The following is a 23,221-nucleotide window of genomic DNA, read 5'->3' on the forward strand; positions in this document are numbered from 1 at the left end:
CTTTTAAAAATCTCCTTTCCCATAGTGCCTAGCATAGAGGAGATCCTTAATACTTTTTGAATAAGTGAAAGAGGTCAGAAAATCCTGAAGCCAGGGGATTGGAATGATAATGGAAAAGTAGGGGCAGAGCTGACTGAGCTTCGTGCCAAAGAGGATCTTACATCGCGAGACTAAACAGCAGAAAGTACTCACCCTTCCTATTATACATTCCTCACACTATCCTGCTAATGATACTTGGCTCAAAAGGACAGTAACCAAATACTTGTTGATTGAGTTCAGATTAAAGGTGGTTTTAGCAGTGAAAACTAAGATTAATTTTCCTCATCATTGCTGGCCCCTTCCACCTGCTCTTATCTAAATAAGCTGTAGAAATAAAAAATAAAGTATGTACAACAAGATGGATGAATCTCACAGACAACATAAAATCCAGATTCAGGAATACACACCCTATGACTCTGTTATATCAAGTTAAAGAGCAGGTGATAGCAGACAGAAGAGTGAGTACCTCTGGGGGAATATAGACAAAGAAAGGGCAAAGGGGCGAGGAAATGTGTATCTTCATCTCGTTTGTGGTCACATGGGAATAAACTCACACACATGTAAACATTTATTGTACATTTAAGATTTGTGAACTTTGATGCATATGCACTATACTTCAAAAATAATTAAAAATAAGAGAGCATAAAATAAGTAAAAGATTCAAAGGCAGGACAAATGATAATGATGAAAACAGGCAAATGATCATGTTAACACACTTACTTCATCCCCCTCATCGCTTAACCCTTGAACGGCATTGGAAAGAGACCCATAGGCTCCTACTGTCAAGAGGATTTCTTTATATGGATCGATCTGATTTTCATAAAACTTTTCATACAAGCAAGACAGAGCTTTCACAAGTGATGGATGACCCTGTTGAATAAAACAGTGAGTTATGGAACCTAATTCTTTAAAATAATTTAGTTCTAAATGTGCAAGAATTTTTAAAATACAGGTTTTATGAATACCCAAAGAAGATACTTTTAATTGGCAGTTAATTAAAATTTTTTTCCTACATTCAAAGGTTCCCATATGAATGACTATGAAGACTTGTCAATGACTGAAAACTTCCTATGACGTGACTGATTTTAGAATACTAAATATCAAATTATTTGTTTTGAAAAAAATTGACTTCAACATCAAATATATTTGGCAGTATAGATAGTAATTTTGATAGTAATCAGAGCACATTGACTTTTTGACAGTAATTAAGTCATATTGAATGGAGTTAGATATTTTTCCCAGATAAACTGAGCCAAAAACCTGTATTAACTATGTATCACTTGATTCTGTTGTTCCAGGTTGCAGGAGAGAGGGTTATTCAAACCCATGGACTAAGAAGGACAAAGCAAATTCACCAGAGCAATGCACATTAGTGTCGATGTGCTAACAGCAGATGCAAGGGAGAAGTGGAACACTATTCCTATTGACAGCCCAGAGAGCAGTAGTCACCCAGGAGAACACTTGAACACGGGGACCGAGGGGACTGTGTATGCACGAAGTCTGAGGTGTGGGGAGGCCTGACTTCTTGATTAGCTCTTCCTCAGTCTTCTCTTCTGTTTTCTTCTGTTCCCTTCTCTCCTTCTCTTTCTTTTCCCTCTCTTTTCCCCTCCTTGTGATTTTAGGTATTAAAGTCAATATTTATTTTTTTCTATCCAGCATTTACTTTCCTGTTTTGCTTTTGGGGAACCACCCTAATTTTCAGTCACATGTCAATAAGCGTCCAAATGCAGGTAATACGCTTTTGTGTGGAAAGTTCCTGTGCTCTGGAGGAACAAACGTTGTTTGGAAGAGGGAGGCTAGTTGGATACACCCCGGGTTTGTGAGGTAAAAGGGCCTGAGGTTCCTTGTATGTTGTCCACCCCAGTTCAAATGAAGAAAACCAGGCATTTCTGGGGTCAAAGATGCATTTATTTGTCACCTTTTTATTCCTTTGAAATTATTGGCTAGTATGTGCCAGACCTTCACTGAGTTAAAAATAAACATAAAGCTATAGTACATTTTTTTCATATTTTGAAATTAGAAGATATCATAATATTAGAGAACCTGGGAATAATTAATAATAGAAGCGGTAATAGAACATAGGCAATAAACTGAAAAACAATAGCGAGAGAAAAAGACCACATAAATTCAAGCTCTAAAAATACACAGAAATTATGGAAAGAGCAACAGAAGTTTGTCTCCATTCCCAGAAATCCAAAGTTTCCTTTTAATACCAGGCCTAACAAATTCTAGCAAAGGGAGACTTGAAGGCAATTATAATAAACACTAACCATCTTTTCTCAGAATGATAAGGGTCTGTGATTGGAAATATTCTTAATTACAAAACTAATTCATGCTTTATATAGTAATTACACTAGGCAAAGACATGTAGAAAAATTATGATTTCTCCTCAACCTCACTTCCTTCCCTGTCCCTGAGGTGTAATGTCCTCATCCTGGTATTAGTTAAATACCATTGCCAGTGCTTATACCAATATATGAGGGGGGACTTCCCAAAAAAGGGAATTTATTTATAAAAAATTGTGTATGTATTGTTACATGTTTAAATTTCAGTCACGTTCAAACTACTTTCCATTTGATGCAATACACCTATCAAGACTTTTTCCGGGACTTCCGGCAAGATGGAGGCATAGGTGGACACACCGTACCTCCACACACAACCAAGATTGAAACAACAACAATTTAGAGGCAGAATAACACACAGAACTGATAGAAAATTAATCTGAATGGAAGTCGGACAGCCAAGAACTTGAAATAGACCCGTTTATCCAGACCAGTAGGAGGGGCAGAGACAAGCAGCCAGGTGTGGGTTGCTGGGCGGAGTACAGGCAGAATTGGGTGCAGAAGGCAACCGGGAGCACATAAGGCATCTGGGGAGCACAAGATCGCAGCAGGCGGACCCTGAGTATGCAAGCAGCAGCTGGCGGACCCAGTGAGGCGGCGAGTGTGGAGCAGGGCAGAGTATGCAACCAAGGATATCGGGGAAGGGACTGAACAGAGCTACCGCCATTGTTCCCTCCCACCCCCACCCTCACATACAACGTCACAATCTAGCGACTGGGGTGCCCAGCCCTGGTGAACACCTAAGGCTCCGCCCCTCACTACAGCAGGAGCGACCAGAACCCCCTCTCCCCCAAAAAAGGGCTCAAACAGAAGAACAAATCAGTGCCCCAGAACTCATCCTTTTGAGTGACTAAGAGATAGTTAACCTATCAGATGCACAGTTCAAAACACTGGTAATCAGGAAGCTCACAGAATTGGTTGATTTTGGTCACAAATTAGATGAACAAATGCAGGTTACCATAAAAGAAATGAAGGAAAATGCACAGAGAACCAATAGTGAAGGGAAGGAAACTGGGACTCAAAACAATAGAGTGGACCAGAAGGAAGAAAGAAACCACCAAACAGGAAAGAATGGAGAAATAAGAATTTAAAAAATGAGGAGAAGCTTAGGAACCTCCAGGATATCTTTAAGTGTTCCAACATCCAAATTACAGGGGTACCAGAAGGGGAAGAGATAGAGCAACAGATTGAAACGTACTTGAACAAATAATAAAGGAGAACTTCCCCATTCTGGCAAAGAAAATAGACTTCCAGGAAGTCCAGGAAGTTCAGAGAGCCCCAAAGAAGCTGGACCCAAGAAGAAACACACCAAGGTACATCATAATTACATTAGCCAAGGTAAAAATGAAGGAGAGAATCCTAGAAGCAGCAAGAGATAAGGAGAAAGTAACCTACAAAGGAGTTCCCATCAGACTGTCAGCTGATTTCTCAAAAGAGACCTTACAGGCAAGAAGGGGCTGGAAAGAAGTATTCCAAGTCATGAAAGACAAGGATCTATATCCCAGATTACTCTATCCAGCAAAGCTTTCATTTAGAATGGAAGGGCAGATAAAGTGCTTCTCAGATAAGTCAAGTTAAAGGAGTTCATCATCACCAAGCCCTTATTTTATGAAATGTTAAAGGGACTTATCTAAGAAAAGAAGATTAAAAAAAAAACATGTATAGTAAAAGGACAGCAAACTCACAATTAACAATTATTAACAACCACACCTAAAGCAAAACCAAAAGAAACTAAGCAAACAACTAGAACAGGAACAGAACCACAGAAATGGAGATCACATGGAGGGTTAGCAACAGGGGAGTGGGAGAAGAGAGGGGGAAAAGGTACAGGGAATAAGTAGAATAGATTGTAGGTAGGAAATAGACAGGGGGAGGGCAAGAATAGTACAGGAAATGTAGAAGCTGAAGAACTTATAAGCATGACACATGGACATGAACTAAAGGTGGGGGAAAGTGGGTGGGAGAGGGTATACAGGGTGGAGGGGAGTGAAGGAGGGAAAGGGGACAACTGTAATAGCATAATCAATAAAATATATTAAAAAAAGGCTTTTTCCCCACTCCTGAAAATAATTACTGAGCTCTTCAATTTTGATGTCTTCTCGTGCTTCTGCTATTTTTTGTTTTACCTCTTCCACATCAGCAAAACCTTTCCCTTGGAGGACTTCTTTCATCCAGGGAAACAAAAAAAAGTTGCTCGGGGCAACATCTGGTGAATAGGGAAGGTGGGGTAGAGGGGTCATGCCATTTTTGGTCAAACACTGCCGAACACTCAGCACAGTGTGGGCAGATGTGCTAAAAAATAATCACCCATCACGAAACAGGCAAATAAGTTAAGTCTCAAAAAAAATTCACTGAAGCTGAATGCAGCCTCTCACAACAGCAGCTGCTACGCTGGTGGGTTTCTAGCACACTCACCTAGTGGGGGAAGCCTATACTACAAGGGGCCCAGCCTCCAGAAGATAATTATGGTTTTTTAGGGGGTCCCTCCTCATACGCATACAGTCATATATTTACAAAAACTGGAAAACATGCAAATGAATGGGCAGTTATGTTCTAATAAAACTTTATTTAAAAAAAATCAGGAGTGCATCAGATTTAGCCACAAGCCATCAATTGACAAACTCTGCTATGAATCAATGAGGGAGAATTGTCATTTTAACAATATTTAGTCTTTTATCCCATGAACATCATACATCACTCTATTTATTTAGGTATTATTTAATTTCTTTCAGGAATGTATTGCAATTTTCAGTGCACAGATTTTACATTTATTTTAAAAGTTCAATTCCAAATACTTCATGGTTTTGGATGTTATTGCAAATGGTATTTAAAAAATTTTTATAGTTTAACCATTTATTTTTAGTATATAGAAATACAATTGAGCCCTGGCTGGTGTGGCTCAGTGGACTGAGTGCTGGCCTGTGAAGCAAGGGGGTCACTGGTCCAGTTCCCAGTCAAGGCACATGCCTGGGTTGTGGGCCAGGTCCCCAGTAGGGGGCGTGTGAGAGGCAACCACACATTGATGTTTCTCTCCCTCTCTTTCTCCCTCCCTTCCCCTCTAAAAATAAATAAATAAAATCTTAAAAAAAAAGAAATACAATTGATTTTTGGATTATTGTATATTGGCCTTGTATCCTACAACCTTGCTCAATTCACTTAGTAATTTTTTTTTAAGAATCTAGGAAATCTGTGGATATCCTGAACATTTAATCACAGAAGAATGGGAGTTGGGCTGAGGTAGAGTAGAAGAAAGTAACTAGTTGGAAATAAAGGATAACTAAGAGGCAGTGATAAAGCTGCACAAGTGTTAGTGGGAAAGAAACCTGTGTCTCAGGAAGACATCTCCCTCCCCCGCTGCCATTCTCCAACAACAGTATAAAGGAAGGGCCAAAATAGGACTGTGCAGGGGCTAGAAGTGGAGGATGGCGGCTCATCCTAGGGGCCAAGGGAACAGGTAATGTTCCTTGGTTATCAGATTGGTCCCAGAAAGCCAATTGCACAAAGGTGATAGAAGTATGTTCACACATAATACAACATCAAGTACAAGCTCATGCCCCACACGGCCCTCCTGTACTTACAAAGCCCCGTGTATACTGATTCAGGCTATCCATAGCTGCAACCTTTGATAATTCTTCCTTCACATACTCAGGCGGGGAGATATCTGGAAGGCCTTGGCCAAGATTCACAACAGAGGGCTCTGCGGCCAACTTGGTAAATTCAATCCTAAGATAAAAAAATACTAATATTAATAGGCACTATAATTACAACACTACCTTTTTATACTTCATAATTTAATTATAAAGCTGCAAAATAAGGCCTGCTGTAGTCCAACAGATTAAAAAAACATGAGTTATCAACAAAATTTTACCATCTACAAAATGACCTCACTTAATGAAATGAGAGATGAACAAATAATGCTTCGTACAAATCTCAATTCTGTGACACCCAAATTTTAATCATAGATTTTTTTCTCAGTCACACCAGCCCTGGTATGTTCTCTAATGGACTGTTAGGGACGGGAGCTAATAGCAAGAGATTCGAAGCTAAGTTCCATGACGGCATCAGCCAAACTTGTCTTTCCTCTGCCTATTTCCCGTGACTAGCACAGGGCTCGGCACATTTGCTTAATGAACAAATCAGAGGATGGATCATTAACTTCCTTCCATTTCCACTTAATGAATGAATTAAAATAAGGTGATTTGTTGATAGACCACAGACAAGGCTAAAAATTCCCCAGTCTGGATAGAACAATGTGCAGGACAAAAACTCGCCACATGACTACTGCTGGTTCTCAAGTACTCACCACACGTTACTGTCAAGGCCTTCAATTCGTTTCGCATTTTTAAATTTCAAAGACATTCTCTGAAAGGTATAAATATTAAAAGAGTGTTTAAATTTCTTTAATCAAAGTTCAAAAATGCCAGAAAATCATGGGTAACTCTTCACCCTATTGTTGACCTGGAAAAAAAAACAGCACCATAAATGTAGATGCTAGGCTTCAATAAAAAAAATTCTGAAGAGGAATTCATCTCCTACCTACTGTGCCAAGGAATGCTTTTTTCTTATAAATTTTAGATGTTTATCTTCTCACATAAGAACCAAAAATATCATCCTCGTTTTAAAAAAAAATAAATCAATTTAAAGACCTGAAATGTACCAAAGAGAATAATAATCATTAAAAAGTTTTAAAAAATATTTTGAGTCTGAATGTCATTTTATGTAAGATTTACTAACAGTTTCTCCTATGGAATACAGGAAGCACTCAACAAATGCTTTTAAAAACACTTAATAAGGGGTTTCAAATAATGACAGTAATAGTAACAATAATAATAGCTAATATAATTGAGTACTAGGCATGTACCAGGCACAGTTCTATGTGTTTTTACATAATTAACTCACATAGTATTTGCAACTCCACATATGAGAAAATGAGGTACAGAGAAGAAAAGATCACATAACTTTACACATCTGCCCAAATTTAGAAAAGCTAGTTACATTTAAACCCAACTGGATACAGCTCAGGATTTGAACCCAGGCAGTCTGATTCGAGAACACATACTCAGGACTATTCATAACAAGACCTTGTAAAAATATTTATTAGAATACTGCTTCTTAAAAAATTGTATCTGACATTAGATAAGTTCTACTTAACGTTAAGCAGGCTAGGGAACATCAAAGAAAAACACTCAAGGTCAAAATTATAGTACAGCATACAATTTTTTAGATTTTTAGATTCTAGAATTAAGTTCATATTATCTCACAAAAGGATTGAATTAGCTTTGAGTTCATGTTAACAAGCTGCTGGAAATAAAAAATATGATTGGCAGTGTATTTGTAAAGATTACCCTAATAGAATATTAAAGTAATTTTAATTCAATTTGTGGGGAAGATAATGATAATGGTTATTAAATAGATCATTGTTCTCATTCTATTCCCAATAATGAAGCCAAGAAAAATACCTTTTTACTCTCATGTTTTTAATCTTTGAAGCTCCAGTGAGGTAAGTCACATGCAAATTCTCCAGAGGTTAATGTGCCTTCCAGAACAGCATTATGATTAAGTACCCACTGGAACATGATGCTATTCTAGAGACTATAATTATAAAACTAAAATGTCCCAGAATGATAGATAGAAAAAGACAGTTTAACAACTGTCCTTTGCCATCTCTAAAAAATGTTTAAAACTTAATGATTCACTCAGTACATGACTATAAACACAAAGTACAGATTCATATATTAAAAAAGTAAGCACTGTCTGCAGCAGATAATTTTGACATAAAGTCTAATTTTAATTCAACTATTTAGATAATTGAGGGCAAACGCCTTCTCAGAGTTAATTTTCTTTAGAATGTGTGGCGAGAACAGCCTCCTCTAGCTACTCTCCCTACGTCCACTCCTTCCTGACTCTGTGCCTCAACTATTGCCATAATTCAAATATTCCCTGTTCTCTCTCACTTCCATAGCTCCACATGTGATCACTCATCTGCCCAAACTGGTCTTTCCATGCCAATGTTTCTCCACATCTTTTTCATCAGTGCCCCCCCCCCACCCAAGGAGACAATTTAGATGTTTGTTCTAACCATCTCCCCTACTTCCTCACTGAGTATTAAGGAATACAATTTTGTCACATAGAGTTGAACTCTGCATGGTCACAACATTGTAATAGCTAAGGTTTATTTCACCTGTTGGGCACCAATTTTCTCCCCCTTTGGAGCAATAATATCCCTGTGGAGAATACATGCTCTATACTCAGTCTAATCCCTGGCCCCCACTACCCCATCCCTGTACTTAGCCAATAACTCCTATTCCACCTGCCACCTTCAGTTCCCAAATTAGACTTCTTTCCTCAAGAAAGCCTTCTCTGACACCCCAAGTCAAGGTTAGGCACTCCTACTATTAAATGGAGTACTTCCCAGGATCTACTACATAACACTGTAACTTTTCTGCTTGTCTGTATCCTTCTTTAGACTGTAAGATCTATGAGAACTATTGCTAGATTGTTCACTGATGGGGGTATGTATTAATCAGGTTTCTCTAGAGAAACAGAATCAACAGGTCTGTCTGGAAAAAGTTCAACCACTGATAATATAACGAGAACAGTTTGTGCAACATCGATGTAACCTGGCAGCCAAGGAGAGTGGACTGGAATGTGCATGTGTGAACAATGACAACTTCACTGTACTACTCAATGGGAGTGGTATTTGCTGTTGAGTGAGCATGTGTACTGTGTGGCTATCACATTCAAAATGACTGAGTGAGTAGAGCAATGAGTCTGCATCAAATTTAGCATTAAGCTTGAACATTCTTCTGTGGAAACTATTTGGATGATTGCAGAAGGCCACAGCTGTGGGCAACTGGTGACTGGCAGCTTCATCACAACAACATGCACACACATGCATCACGTCTTGTGCAGTTTTGTGGCAAAACATCAAATCACCCAGGTGACTCAGCCCCCCCCACAGCCAAGATTTGGCATCCTGCAAATTCTGGATTTTCCCAAAACTAAAATCACTTTTGAAAGTGAAGAGATTTCAGACCGTTGATGAGATTCAGGAAAATACAAAGGGCAGCTGATGGCACATGGGAGAACTGTGTGAGGTTCCAAAGTGCCTACTTCGAAGGGGACTGAGACATTACTGTCCTACATACAATGTTTCTTGTATCTCGTATCTCCTTCAATAAATATCTATTTTTCATATTACATGGCTGGATACCTTCTGGACCACCCTATGGGTTCTGTGTCTCTAGAAAACCAATACTAAGAAATTGGTTTATGCAATTTGTGGGGATTGGCAAGTTCTAAGTCTGCCGAACAGTCTTGCAGGTTGGGGACCCATGGAGGAGTTGAGGCTGCAGCTTGAGTCTGAAGGGTAACTGCAGATGGAATTCCTTCTTCCTGGGGGGTGGAGGAGCAGACCTCAGTGTTTTGTGTCTTAAGGCCTTCAACTGATTGGATCAGGCCCACCACATTATGGAAGGTAATCTGCTTTACTTAAAGTCTGCTGATTTAAATGTTAATTTCCTCTGAAAAATACCTTCACAGAGACATATAACTGGTGTTTGAACAAATCTCTGGGTGCTGTGGCCTAGCTAATTTGACACATAAAATTAACTGTTACAGTGCCATCACAGTACTATGCCTGCCACATAGCATTTTTAACAAGTACCTAATAAATGAATGAAAAACCCATACATTAGGAGTGAGCTTATGGTGTTCCTTAGCTTTAGTTAGGTTCTTAGAGTGTCAGTTTAAGCTAATTTATGCTTCAGTAACAAAGGACCCCAAGGTTGTGGTGGCTTAAGACCATAAAGATTTATTTCTTTTTCATGTACATGTACACGAAGGTCAGCTGCTGCTCTGTGTCATGTCACTGTCACTCTGAGACACAGGCTGATGAAATAGCCTCTATCTGCAGTACTGCCAGTTTGATAGCAGAGGGAATAAAATTCTCACATTCTGCTCAGAGGTACACACATTACTTCTACTCACATTTTATTGGCCAAAGCAATTTCATGACTAACCCTGACACCAACATGGCAGAAATGAAGTCTGGAGTTATCATGAGATTGGTAGTTGTGGCGGATTAAATTGTATCTCCTGCAAACTTCATATATTAACATCTTAACACCAGTATATTAGTATGTGACTCATTTGGACATAGGTTCGTTGCAGTTGTTATAAACTAAGGTCATTAGGGTAGACCCTAACCCAGTGTGACTGATGTCCTTCCAGAAAGGGGAGATTTGGAGACTGACTGGCACACAGGGACAGTGCCCCATGAAGGTGAAGGTGGGGAGCGAGGTGATGCTTCTACAAGTCATGTGACACCAAAGATTGCCAGCAAACCACCAGAAGCAAGTGGAGAGGCAAAGAACAGAGTCTTCTTTACATTCCTCAGAAAGAGCCAACTCTGCCCAACACCTTGATCTTGGACGTCTAGCCTCCAAAGCAGTGAGTTAAAAAATTTCTGTTGTTTAAGCCACTTAGTCTAAGATGCTTTGTTAAGGAAGCCTGATGAAGTTAATACAGTGGTAAAAATGTGTAAGACACCCCACAATGTCAAAGACATCAAGATCTACCAGTAGGCACAAACACAGCCTAAGAATTACTTTCCAGAGTAAATCCAATATTAGGAAATTAAACCTGGAATCCTGTGGGGAATTATTTACGAGCCCCAGCTATATGATAGAATATCCATAAGGCCTGTATAATTTATGGACTAGATAATTCCATGAAGTGGATTCTGTTCCCAGACTAACACCTGGCATATACATACCGTTCTGCCATGTTATAAATACAAAGTGCCAGTGAAACAACAAGCATTTTTGGTGGGGGGGGCGGGGGGGGCTGAAATGCGCAGTTCTGTAAAATCAGCACTAGCTGCCAATCTTGGCAGACGTGAGGAAACCTTGTTGTTACCAAGTCTTTAACTGTTCACTGCAATGGTGCTGGGACAAGGAAGCTTGGAATGAAGAAAAAATATTACCTATTCTTTACGACCCGAGCACACTGGAGTTTACCTTATGTATATTTTGAGGGCTCTGCCTGTAAAACCTGATGCATTTAGGTAGGATAGAACAGGTATATGAAGTCTTCTCAAATGGTAGGTTGAAGTTGGGGAAATCAAGGCTGTTGATATCCAGGAAGAAGTGTTGGGAACCGCCCTGACTGGTATTAGAAGCTGAAACCCCCGCCTAGCTAAGGCTAAGGGAACGCCCTTGGAACCGTGAGCCGGCAAGGAGACAAAAGCTTATCTTCCTGGCAGGAATGCTGTTTCGGCTGCTGAACCCCCAAAAAGCTTGGTCGGTTAGCCAAAGACGGGTAAGATTCCCCATGGGGGGAACAACCCAAGCCAGGCACGATCACTTTTGGGAGGCCCCCCAAAAGAAGGACTTGGGGGGGCTGCAGCAAAAGGGGGGTGATGGACCCTCACTCCTCGGCTTTGACAAAGTCTAAGTTCTCAGCTTCCGGAAGAAAATCTCCTTATCTCTTGGTGGCCTTAGTTCCCACGCTCCACCTAAGCCTGAAACAATGACGGGGAAGTACAGCTCGGTACTGGGAAGTGCGGATTTCCCGGGGTGATCAGGCCTAAGAAAGAACATGTAAATTACTGTGAAACCTTCTTTGTTCAAGAATGCTCTCAGTTGAATGAGGAGGGTCTTAGGAGGAAGCTAGTTTGTTCCTCAGCCTTACAGCTCTTTGACCCCCAACTCAATAGACCGGCAGAGTTCTTTGTTTTCTATATGAGTACTGTACTTTACCTGAATTATTATGCAGGATGAGCCTAATAAAAGCAGGTATGGACGGTGGATCAGCGCGCTCCCCACTAGGGGGGTGGCCATTTCGTCCCTACTTCCCCACAGACACTAGTTTGTCTCTGTGCATGTTGTTATTTCTCGCGTGTTTATTGTCCAGCCATCCACAGTGTTCCGTGGTCACTGCTGGCCGGTGACCCATGCGCAACAGCTGGCGCCCAACGTGGGGCAGCGATTCGGGACCACAGAGGTGGGATCCCGTTCGAGACCACTTGGAACCAGCGGCTACGAGCCGTCGCTGTGGACAACGCATCAACTTCGGGTGGATTTGCGCGCTAACAGCCCAGGTAAGGGCTGACGACCCCGAACTCTTTCTCGGGCATGTCGTGGGATGCGTTGAATTTTCAGGGAAGTAGGTCTTTCTTTTCTAGGTCGTTTCTCTCTTCGCGACCGCCTATAATTGGGTAAATAGTAATTCAATTCTCAAGTTTGAAAAAAACAAACGATTTGCCTTGAAAAAAGTAATCAGGTGATTTATTTTGGCCAATTAAAAGTAAATAAAAGTAAGCTTTTTCTTTAAAAAAAAAAAAAGAAGGAAGGTAAACATAGGTTGTAACTTAACTAAAGGGCAGAAATCTTTTCTGCGTATATTACAACAAGTTCTTAAAGAAGCAAAGTATAAGAAAGTATAACAAAGTATAACAAAGTATAAGAAAGAAAAGCATCTGGTTCAGCTTTTTGCAATCTATAAGAAAATATTGTCCTTCGTTTCCTGATAGAGGGACATTAGACATTGATGTTTGGGAAAAAGTGGGTGAAAGGTTGAAATCTTTGCAAAACAATGGTATATCTATTGGTGTACACACCTTTGTAACCTGGAGGCTTGTCAGGGATTCTCTCGAGTTCATTTGGACAAAGAAAACAGAGCTAGACTGTTGAGGAGGAATCTGATTCTGACAGTGAAACGGTGTGCAAATTGAGTGAGCAGATCACGGGGGCCCCTCCTTCACCCCCCCACGGAGAAGGATGGATTTTGCTCTGTATCTGCTCTGAAAAGGAAATTGAGGATTCCAGGGAAGGTTGAAACTTCACACTCTAGGAATGTAAATGGGAAACTGTAAAGATAAATGGAAAAGTAAATGTTTTAGGAAAGAAGTTATGTGATGTTAGTTAATAATTGAAGGTATAAGGCATGGAAATGCAATCTTGGTGAATATCAGAAAGGGTATGAAAGAAAAAATTAGAAGGTTTGTGAATGTTTCAGAAAGTCTGTGGAAGTAAATGTTTTAAGAAAGAATTATGTGGTGTGTGTTAGTAATGGAAGGTCTAAGGCATGGAGATACAATCTTGGTGGATATCAGAAAGTGTATGAAAAAGAATAGAGAGTTTGTGAATGTTGCAGAGGGTCTGTGGAAGTAAAAGTTTTAAGAAGCCTGGTAGATATCAGAAGGAAAAGGATTTTCCTTCACACTTTATATTTTTCTCCCTACCTGATCCCTCCAGAATTTGGCATTCTAAAGGAGTAAGTAATGACATAAGGCTTCTTTGCATAAATCTAACAAGACCAGTCGTTAATAGTGGTTATGATTTAATTGTGTCTTCCAACTCTTTCCAAATCTGTTATCTCCAGAATATGACCAGAAAATGAATGAATCCAAATGGCATTATAGCATTTAACAATGCACTGCTCTCCTTATGAGTCCGACAGTTTGTTAACACCTGGTTGCACTTATTGTTTAATCAATGCTACTTCAGAATTAGTCCAACAGGCGCAAATAGATCAGGAGATCCTGACCCGCCTTTCTGCAGTTGAATCAGCACTGGACTGGATTGGCGAACGCCAGGGACGCTCTCGTGATTCGTCAACACCTAACCTGTGACCCTGGTTTCTCCAGACTGTGTGTCACACCACTACAGTGGAATTCCAGCCAACATAATTGGACTGATATACAACATCGCTTGAGGGGAGCTTTCTCCACTAACTTAAAAGGACAAATTGATAAATTGCAGTTGGAGTTACATCATCAGCTGCAGGACATTCAACGTTTAACCAAACAGGACATTTTTTCGAGCCCTTAATGAAAATATTAATTGGCTGAATCCTAAAACATGGTTTGATGGAATTAATTTGAGAATTTGGGTTTTTGGAGCTGCTGGTTGTTTACTGATTGTGATATTGATTTGTGTACTTCGGTGTATTTGCAAATTGTTTTCCCAGGGTCGTATCAGAGACCAGCAAGTAGCCACCTTTATGGAACCCTTAGCAGTCCTAACTGAAAACAAGGGAGAAGGTATAAGAAACCACTCTGGCAGGGGTAAAATTAAAACTCAACACCCATGTAAGAAAGTAGGTGATGAGTCGGTGCGCAGAACTGCACCTGTTAAGAAATCCTCTCGTAAGAAGTCAGGCTTGCATTATGCTCAAACTGCCATGTGATTTGCCTTTCCTGATATCTATGTAATTTCTCACAAAGATGGAAATGTAATCAGACCTATTACTTTTGTTTTTTCCCTTAATATGTTTTCTTGCACTGAATTTAGAAATTTAGGTATTCACCACCCATAGAATTTAGTTTCTGCTTTATATTTCTATTATTGCCTTATGATGTATGTAGATGTTGCTTTTCTTCTGATTTGCATTCGAAAACAGCAAAAGTAGGTTTCACAGGCTTAACAACCACAATTGATTTTAAAAACTAAAAAAAGGGGGGATATGTTGGGAACCGCCCTGACTGGTATTAGAAGCTGAAACCCCCGCCTAGCTAAGGCTAAGGGAACGCCCTTGGAACCGTGAGCCGGCAAGGAGACAAAAGCTTATCTTTCTGGCAGGAATGCTGTTTCGGCTGCTGAACCCCAAAAAGCTTGGTCGGTTAGCCAAAGACGGGTAAGATTCCCCACGGGGGGAACAACCCAAGCCAGGCACGATCACTTTTGGGAGGCCCCCCAAAAGAAGGACTTGGGGGGCTGCAGCAAAAGGGGGTGATGGACCCTCACTCCTCGGCTTTGACAAAGTCTGAGTTCTCAGCTTCCGGAAGAAAATCTCCTTATCTCTTGGTGGCCTTAGTTCCCACGCTCCACCTAAGCCTGAAACAATGACGGGGAAGCACAGCTCGGTACTGGGAAGTGCGGATTTCCCGGGGTGATCAGGCCTAAGAAAGAACATGTAAATTACTGTGAAACCTTCTTTGTTCAAGAATGCTCTCAGTTGAATGAGGAGGGTCTTAGGAGGAAGCTAGTTTGTTCCTCAGCCTTACAGCTCTTTGACCCCCAACTCAATAGACCGGCAGAGTTCTTTGTTTTCTATATGAGTGCTGTACTTTACCTGAATTATTATGCAGGATGAGCCTAATAAAAGCAGGTATGGACGGTGGATCAGCGCGCTCCCCCACTAGGGGGGGTGGCCATTTCGTCCCTACTTCCCCACAGAAACTAGTTTGTCTCTGTGCATGCTGTTATTTCTCGCGTGTTTATTGTCCAGCCATCCACAGTGTTCCGTGGTCACTGCTGGCCGGTGACCCACGCGCAACAAAGAAGGAGCCATGAGTCAAGTATAAGAAAGACAGAATGCAAGAAAAGTCCAGAAACAGAAATAACATAGCTAATGGTTAGTGAGGTGACAGTAGTAATCAGGAGTGAGGCCGGAGCAGAAAGCAAGCACCCATGTCATGGGGGACCACTTTAATGTGGCGCCTGGCTGCTGGTGTAGTCAAAACATCTATTATCTTTTAGCTCTAAGAATTAAGTATTTATAGTTGTAATCACTTATTTTTTTAAATATTTTGCCTGTTCTCTTAAAAGTATCATAAACATTTTATGAATTTTCTTAGTCATAAAATTTTCACTGTTAATTGGTAGGTAGTATTTCAGGTGGACCATGTACCACACTTGCTCCTCCATTCTCCTGTTGTTGGGGCATTTGTTCTTCCCAGAGTTTTGCAATTGCAGGTCGTGTGTATCTACTGTGCATTTAATTACACGGTGCCTGCTCTGTTCCCTTTGTTCTACAGTTTGATGTGGACAGGGAATGCCCTGTTGTAACACAAGTACTAATTACCACAAGAAAGATGACACAGATGTTCAATATTATAGTCATCTAGTTCAATCTAAATTAACCAAACATGATAACTTTTGACTTACTTCTATGCAATTTTATATTAATATATAATGTAAGACACATATATTTTCTTAGCCATAAAATTTTCATTTTTTAATTGGTAGGTAATATTTCAGGTTCATCATGTATCATATATATATATATGTGTGTGCACACATGTGTGTGAGTATATGTATATATACATAATCAAACTTTATACAGAGAGATTTTTTTTCTCTCCTTTCATTCCTTAGCACTGATATGACTTCCTAAAGTCTATTTGCTTAAATACAGACCTATTAAAAAAAACAACTTTGTGCCTCTTCCCCTTTGCAAGATAATTTATTGATACATTACCAGTTTGAAAGTCTGCTAGAAATTTGAGAGCTCACCAACCTGACTGAAAAGAAACTGTTATACTCTTTCCCAGCTTTGAGGATGAGAAACAGACACTTGCATACATGCCGTTGAAGCTCCACAGCAATATTAATCAGATCTCTTAGTTGCACAGACAGAAACTCAATCTGATAACAGTTTATGAGAAAAAGAGGAATCTATTGGATAGTTCACACAACCATGAGAAAGCGTCAAAGCCAGGCTCAAGGGTAACTGAAACCAGAAGCTGAACCTCACCAGGGCTGTGCTTCATCCATGTGTCTACCCAGTGTCAGTCTGTTGCTTTTCTGCACATGAGCTTGAACAGTTACACCTCCCAATTTCACCGCCATAGAGGGCCCCAGAGTGGCTTTTTCTGGTCACCCAACTCCCTTCTCCCTAGCAGCATCATGAGTTTTCACATTCTTCTCTACTTAATTATTCTTATGATACTCACTACTATTTCATATTATTTATTTTTACCTGTTAATTATGTCTCTGACTAAAATGAAAAACTCAGAAAACAAGGACTTATCTTGTTCAGTGCTATGTCTCTACTACCTAAAATGGTATAAGGCTGGTAATATGTTCAAAAGCATTTTCTGAACACATGAAGGCAATCCTCATTTTGAATGACGTCAGTGGCACACGGGTTCTAATCCATCATGTGCAGTGCTTCAGAGTACGTACTTGAAACACAAATCAGGGGATGCTCCTGTCTTGCTCTAAAATCTTCAGTGGCTCTCCTTAATCTATGGAAGGTAATTCAAATTTCAACCTGGTATTTAAGGCCCCTTAATTTATTTCCAGCCTTCACTCCCACCATGCCATCCATTCCCTCAAATACGGTGATTCAATAGCTTAGGACTCCTTGCTATTTTCTCAATGCATTCAGCATATTTCTGTTTCCCATGCTTTTGTTCAAGTTCTTTCCTTGTTTGATATGATCTTCTCCATGATCCCCACCGTGGCAGGCTCAGAAATGACTTCCCCAAAGCTACCACATCCTAGTCCCCGGAACCTGTGAATGGCAATATATATCATTATAGCCTTGCAGATATGACTACGGATCTTGAGAGAGGGAGATAGTTTTGAACTATCCAGATGGGCCCTAAATTTACTCACGGGGATACTTACAAGAGGGAGATTAAGCACACAGAGGAGAAAGACATGTGAAGATGGAGCAGAGAGAGATTTAAAGATGCTGGCCACGAAGATGGGAGTAAGGTGGCCTTATGCCAAGGAATATCAGCAGCCACCAGAGGCTCGGAAAGACAAGGAACAAATTTTCCCCTGGAACCTCAGGAGGACGTGTGGTCCTACTGATACCTTGATGTTGCCCGAGTGATGCCACTTTTGGATTCTGGCCTTCAGAGCTGTGAGAGAATAGATTTTTGTTGTAGTAAAGCATCAAGTTGGTAGTAATTTGTTACAGCAGCCACAGGAAAGTAATACATCTACCTGTGTAATATTTAAACACAATCTACCTGACAGGATATAACTTAGACCGGATTTCTAAGAAATGTTTTCAGATACCCTCTTATGATTAACCATTTCTTTCCCTATTCTCCCCCTAGACCTCTCTTCTTTGGACAATTTCTATGGTATATGTATCTATGTCTTTTCTAAATTTTTCTCTTAGAACCTGAACTTTGTCTCATTCCTTATAGCTCACATATTGCCTAGAAAAAAAAGTATATATACATTGCTGGGTCCATCTACATCTTTATATCAGTATATTACGTTCTCAGTAAAAAATATATATATTGAGTTAACAATAATTTTGTTTAGGGAGATACTTTGTATTTGTAAAGACATTAACAGTATGGCTCAAAAAAATTACTACTAAATGCTTCCAAATACATTTCTTTTTCAGTAAATTAGAGATAAAAATAGTACTTACAATATAGGACAGTTACACAAGGTAAATGCTCAAAGAGTGCTTATTGTTTGACTTTAAAGACCTATACAATCTGATATGACATTACAGAAAACCAGAAAAAGCCACTCCAAAATACGCTACTTTGACAGTAGGGTCAGTTTGAATTGAAGGCAACTGAGAAGAAATAGACGTACAAAAAAACCTCTCTGCCCTCGCCCCCTCTACCAGAGGGACAGGACGTCCCTGTTGAGACAGTGCTGGAGCACCAGAGGAGTCTACATAACAGACAGCCCTCATTTTCCATTCCGAAGCCCCCCTTTCCTTTGCTTCATCACTTCTCTACAAATGTATTGTTCTTTGTCAGAATGCCACTAACCACCCCTTTGAGTTACTCGTCACTGAGTTCTACTGTGTGTATGCACCCAGGCACATGTTAATAGTATATAATAGGGGTAAAACCGTTTTACTCTTGTTAATCTGACTTTCATCAGTCTAATTTGCAGGGCCTCAGCCAGAAAACCCAGGAGGGTGGAGATAAAAGTTGTATTTGTTCTTCCCCTACAATATCATTCATTGGCTCAAATATCTCCTAAATAGTGAACCACAGACCAGGAGAAAATATTTATAACACCTCCACCTTACAAAAAGATTTATTTAGAATATACTCGTAGAAAGAACTTTTACAACTCAATGAGGCAAACAATCCAGTTCCAAATGGGCAAAACACCTGATAGCCATTGCCTAGACCAGGAATGGCCAAGAGGCAATGGAAGATGCCCAACATCATCAGTCATCAGGGAGATGCAAATTAAAGCCACAATGAGGTACCACTAGAAACCCATCAGAATGGCTAAATTATGGATACTGGGTGTTGGCAAGGATGAGGGGCAGCTGGAACTCTTATACATTTCTAATAGGAGTGTAAAATGGTAAAACCACCTTGGAAAACTGCTTCACAGTTACTTGAAAATTAAACATAGATCTACCACACAACCCAACTGTTCCTCCATTAGGTATTTACCCAAGAGAAATGAACACCCATGTCCACACAGTGGCTTGTCCAGAAGTATTCATAACAGCCTTATTCACAGTAGTTCAAAACTGGAAGTAATTCAAAAGTCCATCAACAGATGAATGAATAAATAAATAAGTAGTATATCCATACAAACAGAAAGGAAGGGATTACTGATACATCAAAACATGGATGAATTTAAAAAGCATTATGCAAGTGAAAAAAAACATAAACAAGAGGAGATATACATGACCCTATTTATATAATTTTTTTAAAAGCAAACTAATCCATGGTGATGAAGAGCAAATAAACTGAGTGAAGGATGGACTGCAATGGGACCTGATAAACTTTTCAGGGTGATGGGAAAGTTCTGCAGGTTGACCGTAGTGGTGGGTTCATGGTGTAATCACTGAGTGTTACACTCTGAACGGATGTAGTTTACTGTTCCTTGATAAAGCTGATGTTAAAAAAACTGCCAGGAGGATCCAAGATGGCAGAAGAGTAGGTGGAAGTTACATTTCCTTCCTCCCAGGACCAAACTGGAATTACAACTAAAATATAGAGCAATCAATTTGAATAACCAACTAAAGACTAGCTGAAGCGAAGTTTTATAACCAAGGATTTATAGAAGCCACCACACTGAGACTGGTAGGAAGGGTGGAGATACAAAAAGGGCTGGCCCCATTCCCATGGGTGGTGGCAGAGACTCTGGAGGGATAGCTTAGCTGCAAAGATTCCTGCTAAGTAGCATGGGGTTTCAGCCCCAAACCAGGCTCCCCAACCCAGAGCACTAAAGCTGGGAACAGGTGCGCCCACATAACATCTGGCTGTGAAAATCAGTGGGGATTCTGTCTGCCAGGGAGAGAGAGGAAATCTGCTAGAAACACAGGTACCCTCCTAAAGGGTCAGAGCGCAAAATCTCATTTGCAGCCACCATCATCATGGGCTCCAGTGGAGGAAAGGCAGAGTAGACTAGAGTCGTGTGAGGACAGACCAGGGTTTGTGGCTCTGGGGAGAGACCTGGGGGCACAGCCACTGAGACCTCTACCCTGAGTCACATTGCTGCACCACACATGCCATATTTCTTGGGTGGAGCAATCTCTTCCTTAAACTATCAGCCTGGGGAAATGCAATAGCTCCACCCCCTGAACTCCCTGTCACCCCACACTGCAGAGTTCACACCCTGCTGAGGAGTCAGCTGCCTAGGCAGGGGTAAAGAGATCCTGGCAGACTCAAGGATATCAATGACTGAGTTGTGTGGATCTCAGACAGGGGCCATTCCTCCCTCCTTCCCCCAAGGCTGACCAGCACTCCCCCTCAAAGAAGATCCAGTATCCCCACCCTCCCAACCAAGTGGCCCCAAGCTGCTGAGCTCAGGCTTCTGGCAGAAGCTGGGATAGACTGAGCTATGTGGCTCTAGGACGAGGGCCATTTTCCCCTCACTCGCTTGACTGGTACAGAGCCCTCCTGCCTCATGGCCAAATTTTGGTCTGTTTCAGCCTGATAAACTCTGCTAGCCTCACCCTGATTACTCCTGGAGACCGTGCACAACAATAGTGGTATACAAGCACCCAGTGGGTGGCAGCTAAACTTAGTATACCTTAGGATATTTGCCGAGTAGCCTCAAACCCAGCACTGGCATCAAGTTTGAACCTGTATAGATCTGGTGAACACTGCTCACTCCTATCTGGTGACTCACTAAGAGTACACCTCATGCAAGTAGAGTACCGCCAGAGGCTCTTCAGTGACTGAGCCTAACAGGCAGCCAGTAGACAGAGGTAGGCAGAAGCAAATCTCAGGGTTCCTTGAAAGTTTTGCTGATCTGCCCCTAGGGCAGTTGCTAGTAAAGCCTATCCTTGGTGTGCAGCTTGATCTTTGCTGGGACACCCTCAAGCCCAGTAGACAGCTACAAACTGTGAACCACTTTGTAGCCCCAAACAGATTGCCCAGTGCCAGTCACAGGCAGTGTCTGACATTGGCCTACACAAGAGTCCCTTCCAAGAGGACCCAGAACAAACACATCCAGTGGCCAGCTTCAGACACCATCAGATCAGAATCAAATTAGCTTCACAAGCAGCATATCCAAAGGAAGATCTCAGTAAACACCAGACCCAGCTGAGGCAAATTCTGCTCCATGTGGTCAGCACCTGCACAGCAGCTCACGCTGTGTGGTTGGGGTTGATCCTTATAGTCACACAAAAGAAATTCCTGGAGTACCCAACACAGATGATCAAGGAGATTGCACCACTGGGTCCCACAAAACACTTCCTACGTAAGGCTACCCTACCAAGACTGGGAATCATAGTAGATCTACCTAATATATGGAAATAAACACAAAGAGGCAGCCAAAATGGAGAGATAAAGAAACACGCCCCACACAACAGAACTGGAGCAATCTCCAGAAAAAAGAGCTGAATGAAATGAAGGCAAAGTTTACCAGATAGATACTTCACAAGAAAGGATGCTCAAGGAACTTAGAGGGAACTACAAGGAACTTAGTAGGAACTACAGCTTCATAATAAAAGACAGAGGAACCATCTAAAAGAACCAGTCAATGAAGAATAGAGTATCTGAAATGATGACTACACTAGAAGGAATAAACAATAGGGTGGATGAAGCAGAGGACTGAACCAGCAATTTGGAACACATGGTAGCAGAACACAGCCAATCACAGCAGCAAAAAGGAAAGATAATTTTAACAAATGAGGATAGTTTGAAGGACTCTGGGGACAACATAAAACGTACCAACATCCACATCATAGGGGGTTCCATAAGGAGAAGAGCAAAGGATCGAGAAACTACTTGAAGAAATGGTGACTGAGAACCTCCCTAACCAGGTGAGGAAAATGACACACAAATCTTGCAAGTGCATACAGTCGCAAACAAGATAAATCAACAGAGGCCTACATCAAGGCACATCATAATTAAAAGGTCAAAAGATAAAGACAGAATTCTAAAAGAAAGAGAAAGACAGTTACCTACAAGGGAGCTCCCATAAGGCTGCCAGTTGATTTCTCAACAGAACCATTTTAGGCCACAAAGAACGGGCAAGAAAAATTCAGAGTGATGAAAAGCAAGAATCTACAACCAAAGCTACTTTACTCAGCATGGCTATCAATTAAAATCGAAGAAGAAAGAGTTTTCCAGACAAGCAAAAGCTAAAAGAGTTTGTTACCTCCAAACCAGTATTACAAGAAAGTTTAAAGGGTATTCTTTAAGAAGAATAAGAAAGAAAACAATACAGAGGAACATAGTTAAAAGAATAAAATGGCAAAAAATACCTACCTACCAATAATCACTTTAAATGTAAATGGTTTAAATAATTTAGTCAAAAGACATAGGGTAGCTGAATGGATTAAAAAAGATGCACATATAGGCTTTCTACATGAGACCCATCTCAGAACAAAAGATACGCACAGACTGAAAGTAAAGGAATAGAAAAAGACATTTAATGCAAATGGAAAGGAAAGAAAAAGCTGGAGAAGCAATATTTATATCAGACAAACCTTTAATACAAAGGCAATAGTAAGAGACAAAGAAGGACATGGCATAATAAAGGGAACAATCCAACAAGAGGATATAACACTTGCAACCATTTATGCACTCAACACAGGAACACCTAAATCTATAAAAAATTCTTGATGCACATAAAGGGAGAGATCAACAGTAATACAGTCATAGTAGGGGAATTTAACACCCCATTGACATGAATGGATAGATCTT

At 40.6% G+C, this 23,221-nt stretch overlaps 1 protein-coding gene across 4 annotated transcripts in view; it reads right to left on the reverse strand.

Annotated features, from left to right (window-relative positions):
• Positions 1–23,221, reverse strand: part of LOC123815518 (kynurenine--oxoglutarate transaminase 3-like) — a 45,878-nt gene that overhangs the window by 3,889 nt on the left and 18,768 nt on the right. For 2 of the 4 annotated variants that reach the window (XM_045833781.1, XM_045833780.1), the window contains exons 3-5: positions 6,685–6,743; positions 5,960–6,104; positions 760–909 (exon numbers count right to left, since the gene is read on the reverse strand). In XM_045833781.1, coding sequence (XP_045689737.1) covers positions 760–909; positions 5,960–6,104; positions 6,685–6,743 — 354 coding nt within the window. Of the gene's footprint in view, positions 1–759; positions 910–5,959; positions 6,105–6,684; positions 6,840–6,917; positions 6,942–23,221 lie in introns of those variants that run through there. The other 2 variants (XM_045833783.1, XM_045833782.1) reach the window with 2 other exon arrangements.

This window comes from Phyllostomus hastatus, unplaced genomic scaffold (assembly GCF_019186645.2).
Source record: "Phyllostomus hastatus isolate PE091 unplaced genomic scaffold, TTU_PhHast_1.1 phas_contig_191, whole genome shotgun sequence".
In the NCBI taxonomy this organism is placed as follows: domain Eukaryota; kingdom Metazoa; phylum Chordata; class Mammalia; order Chiroptera; family Phyllostomidae; genus Phyllostomus; species Phyllostomus hastatus.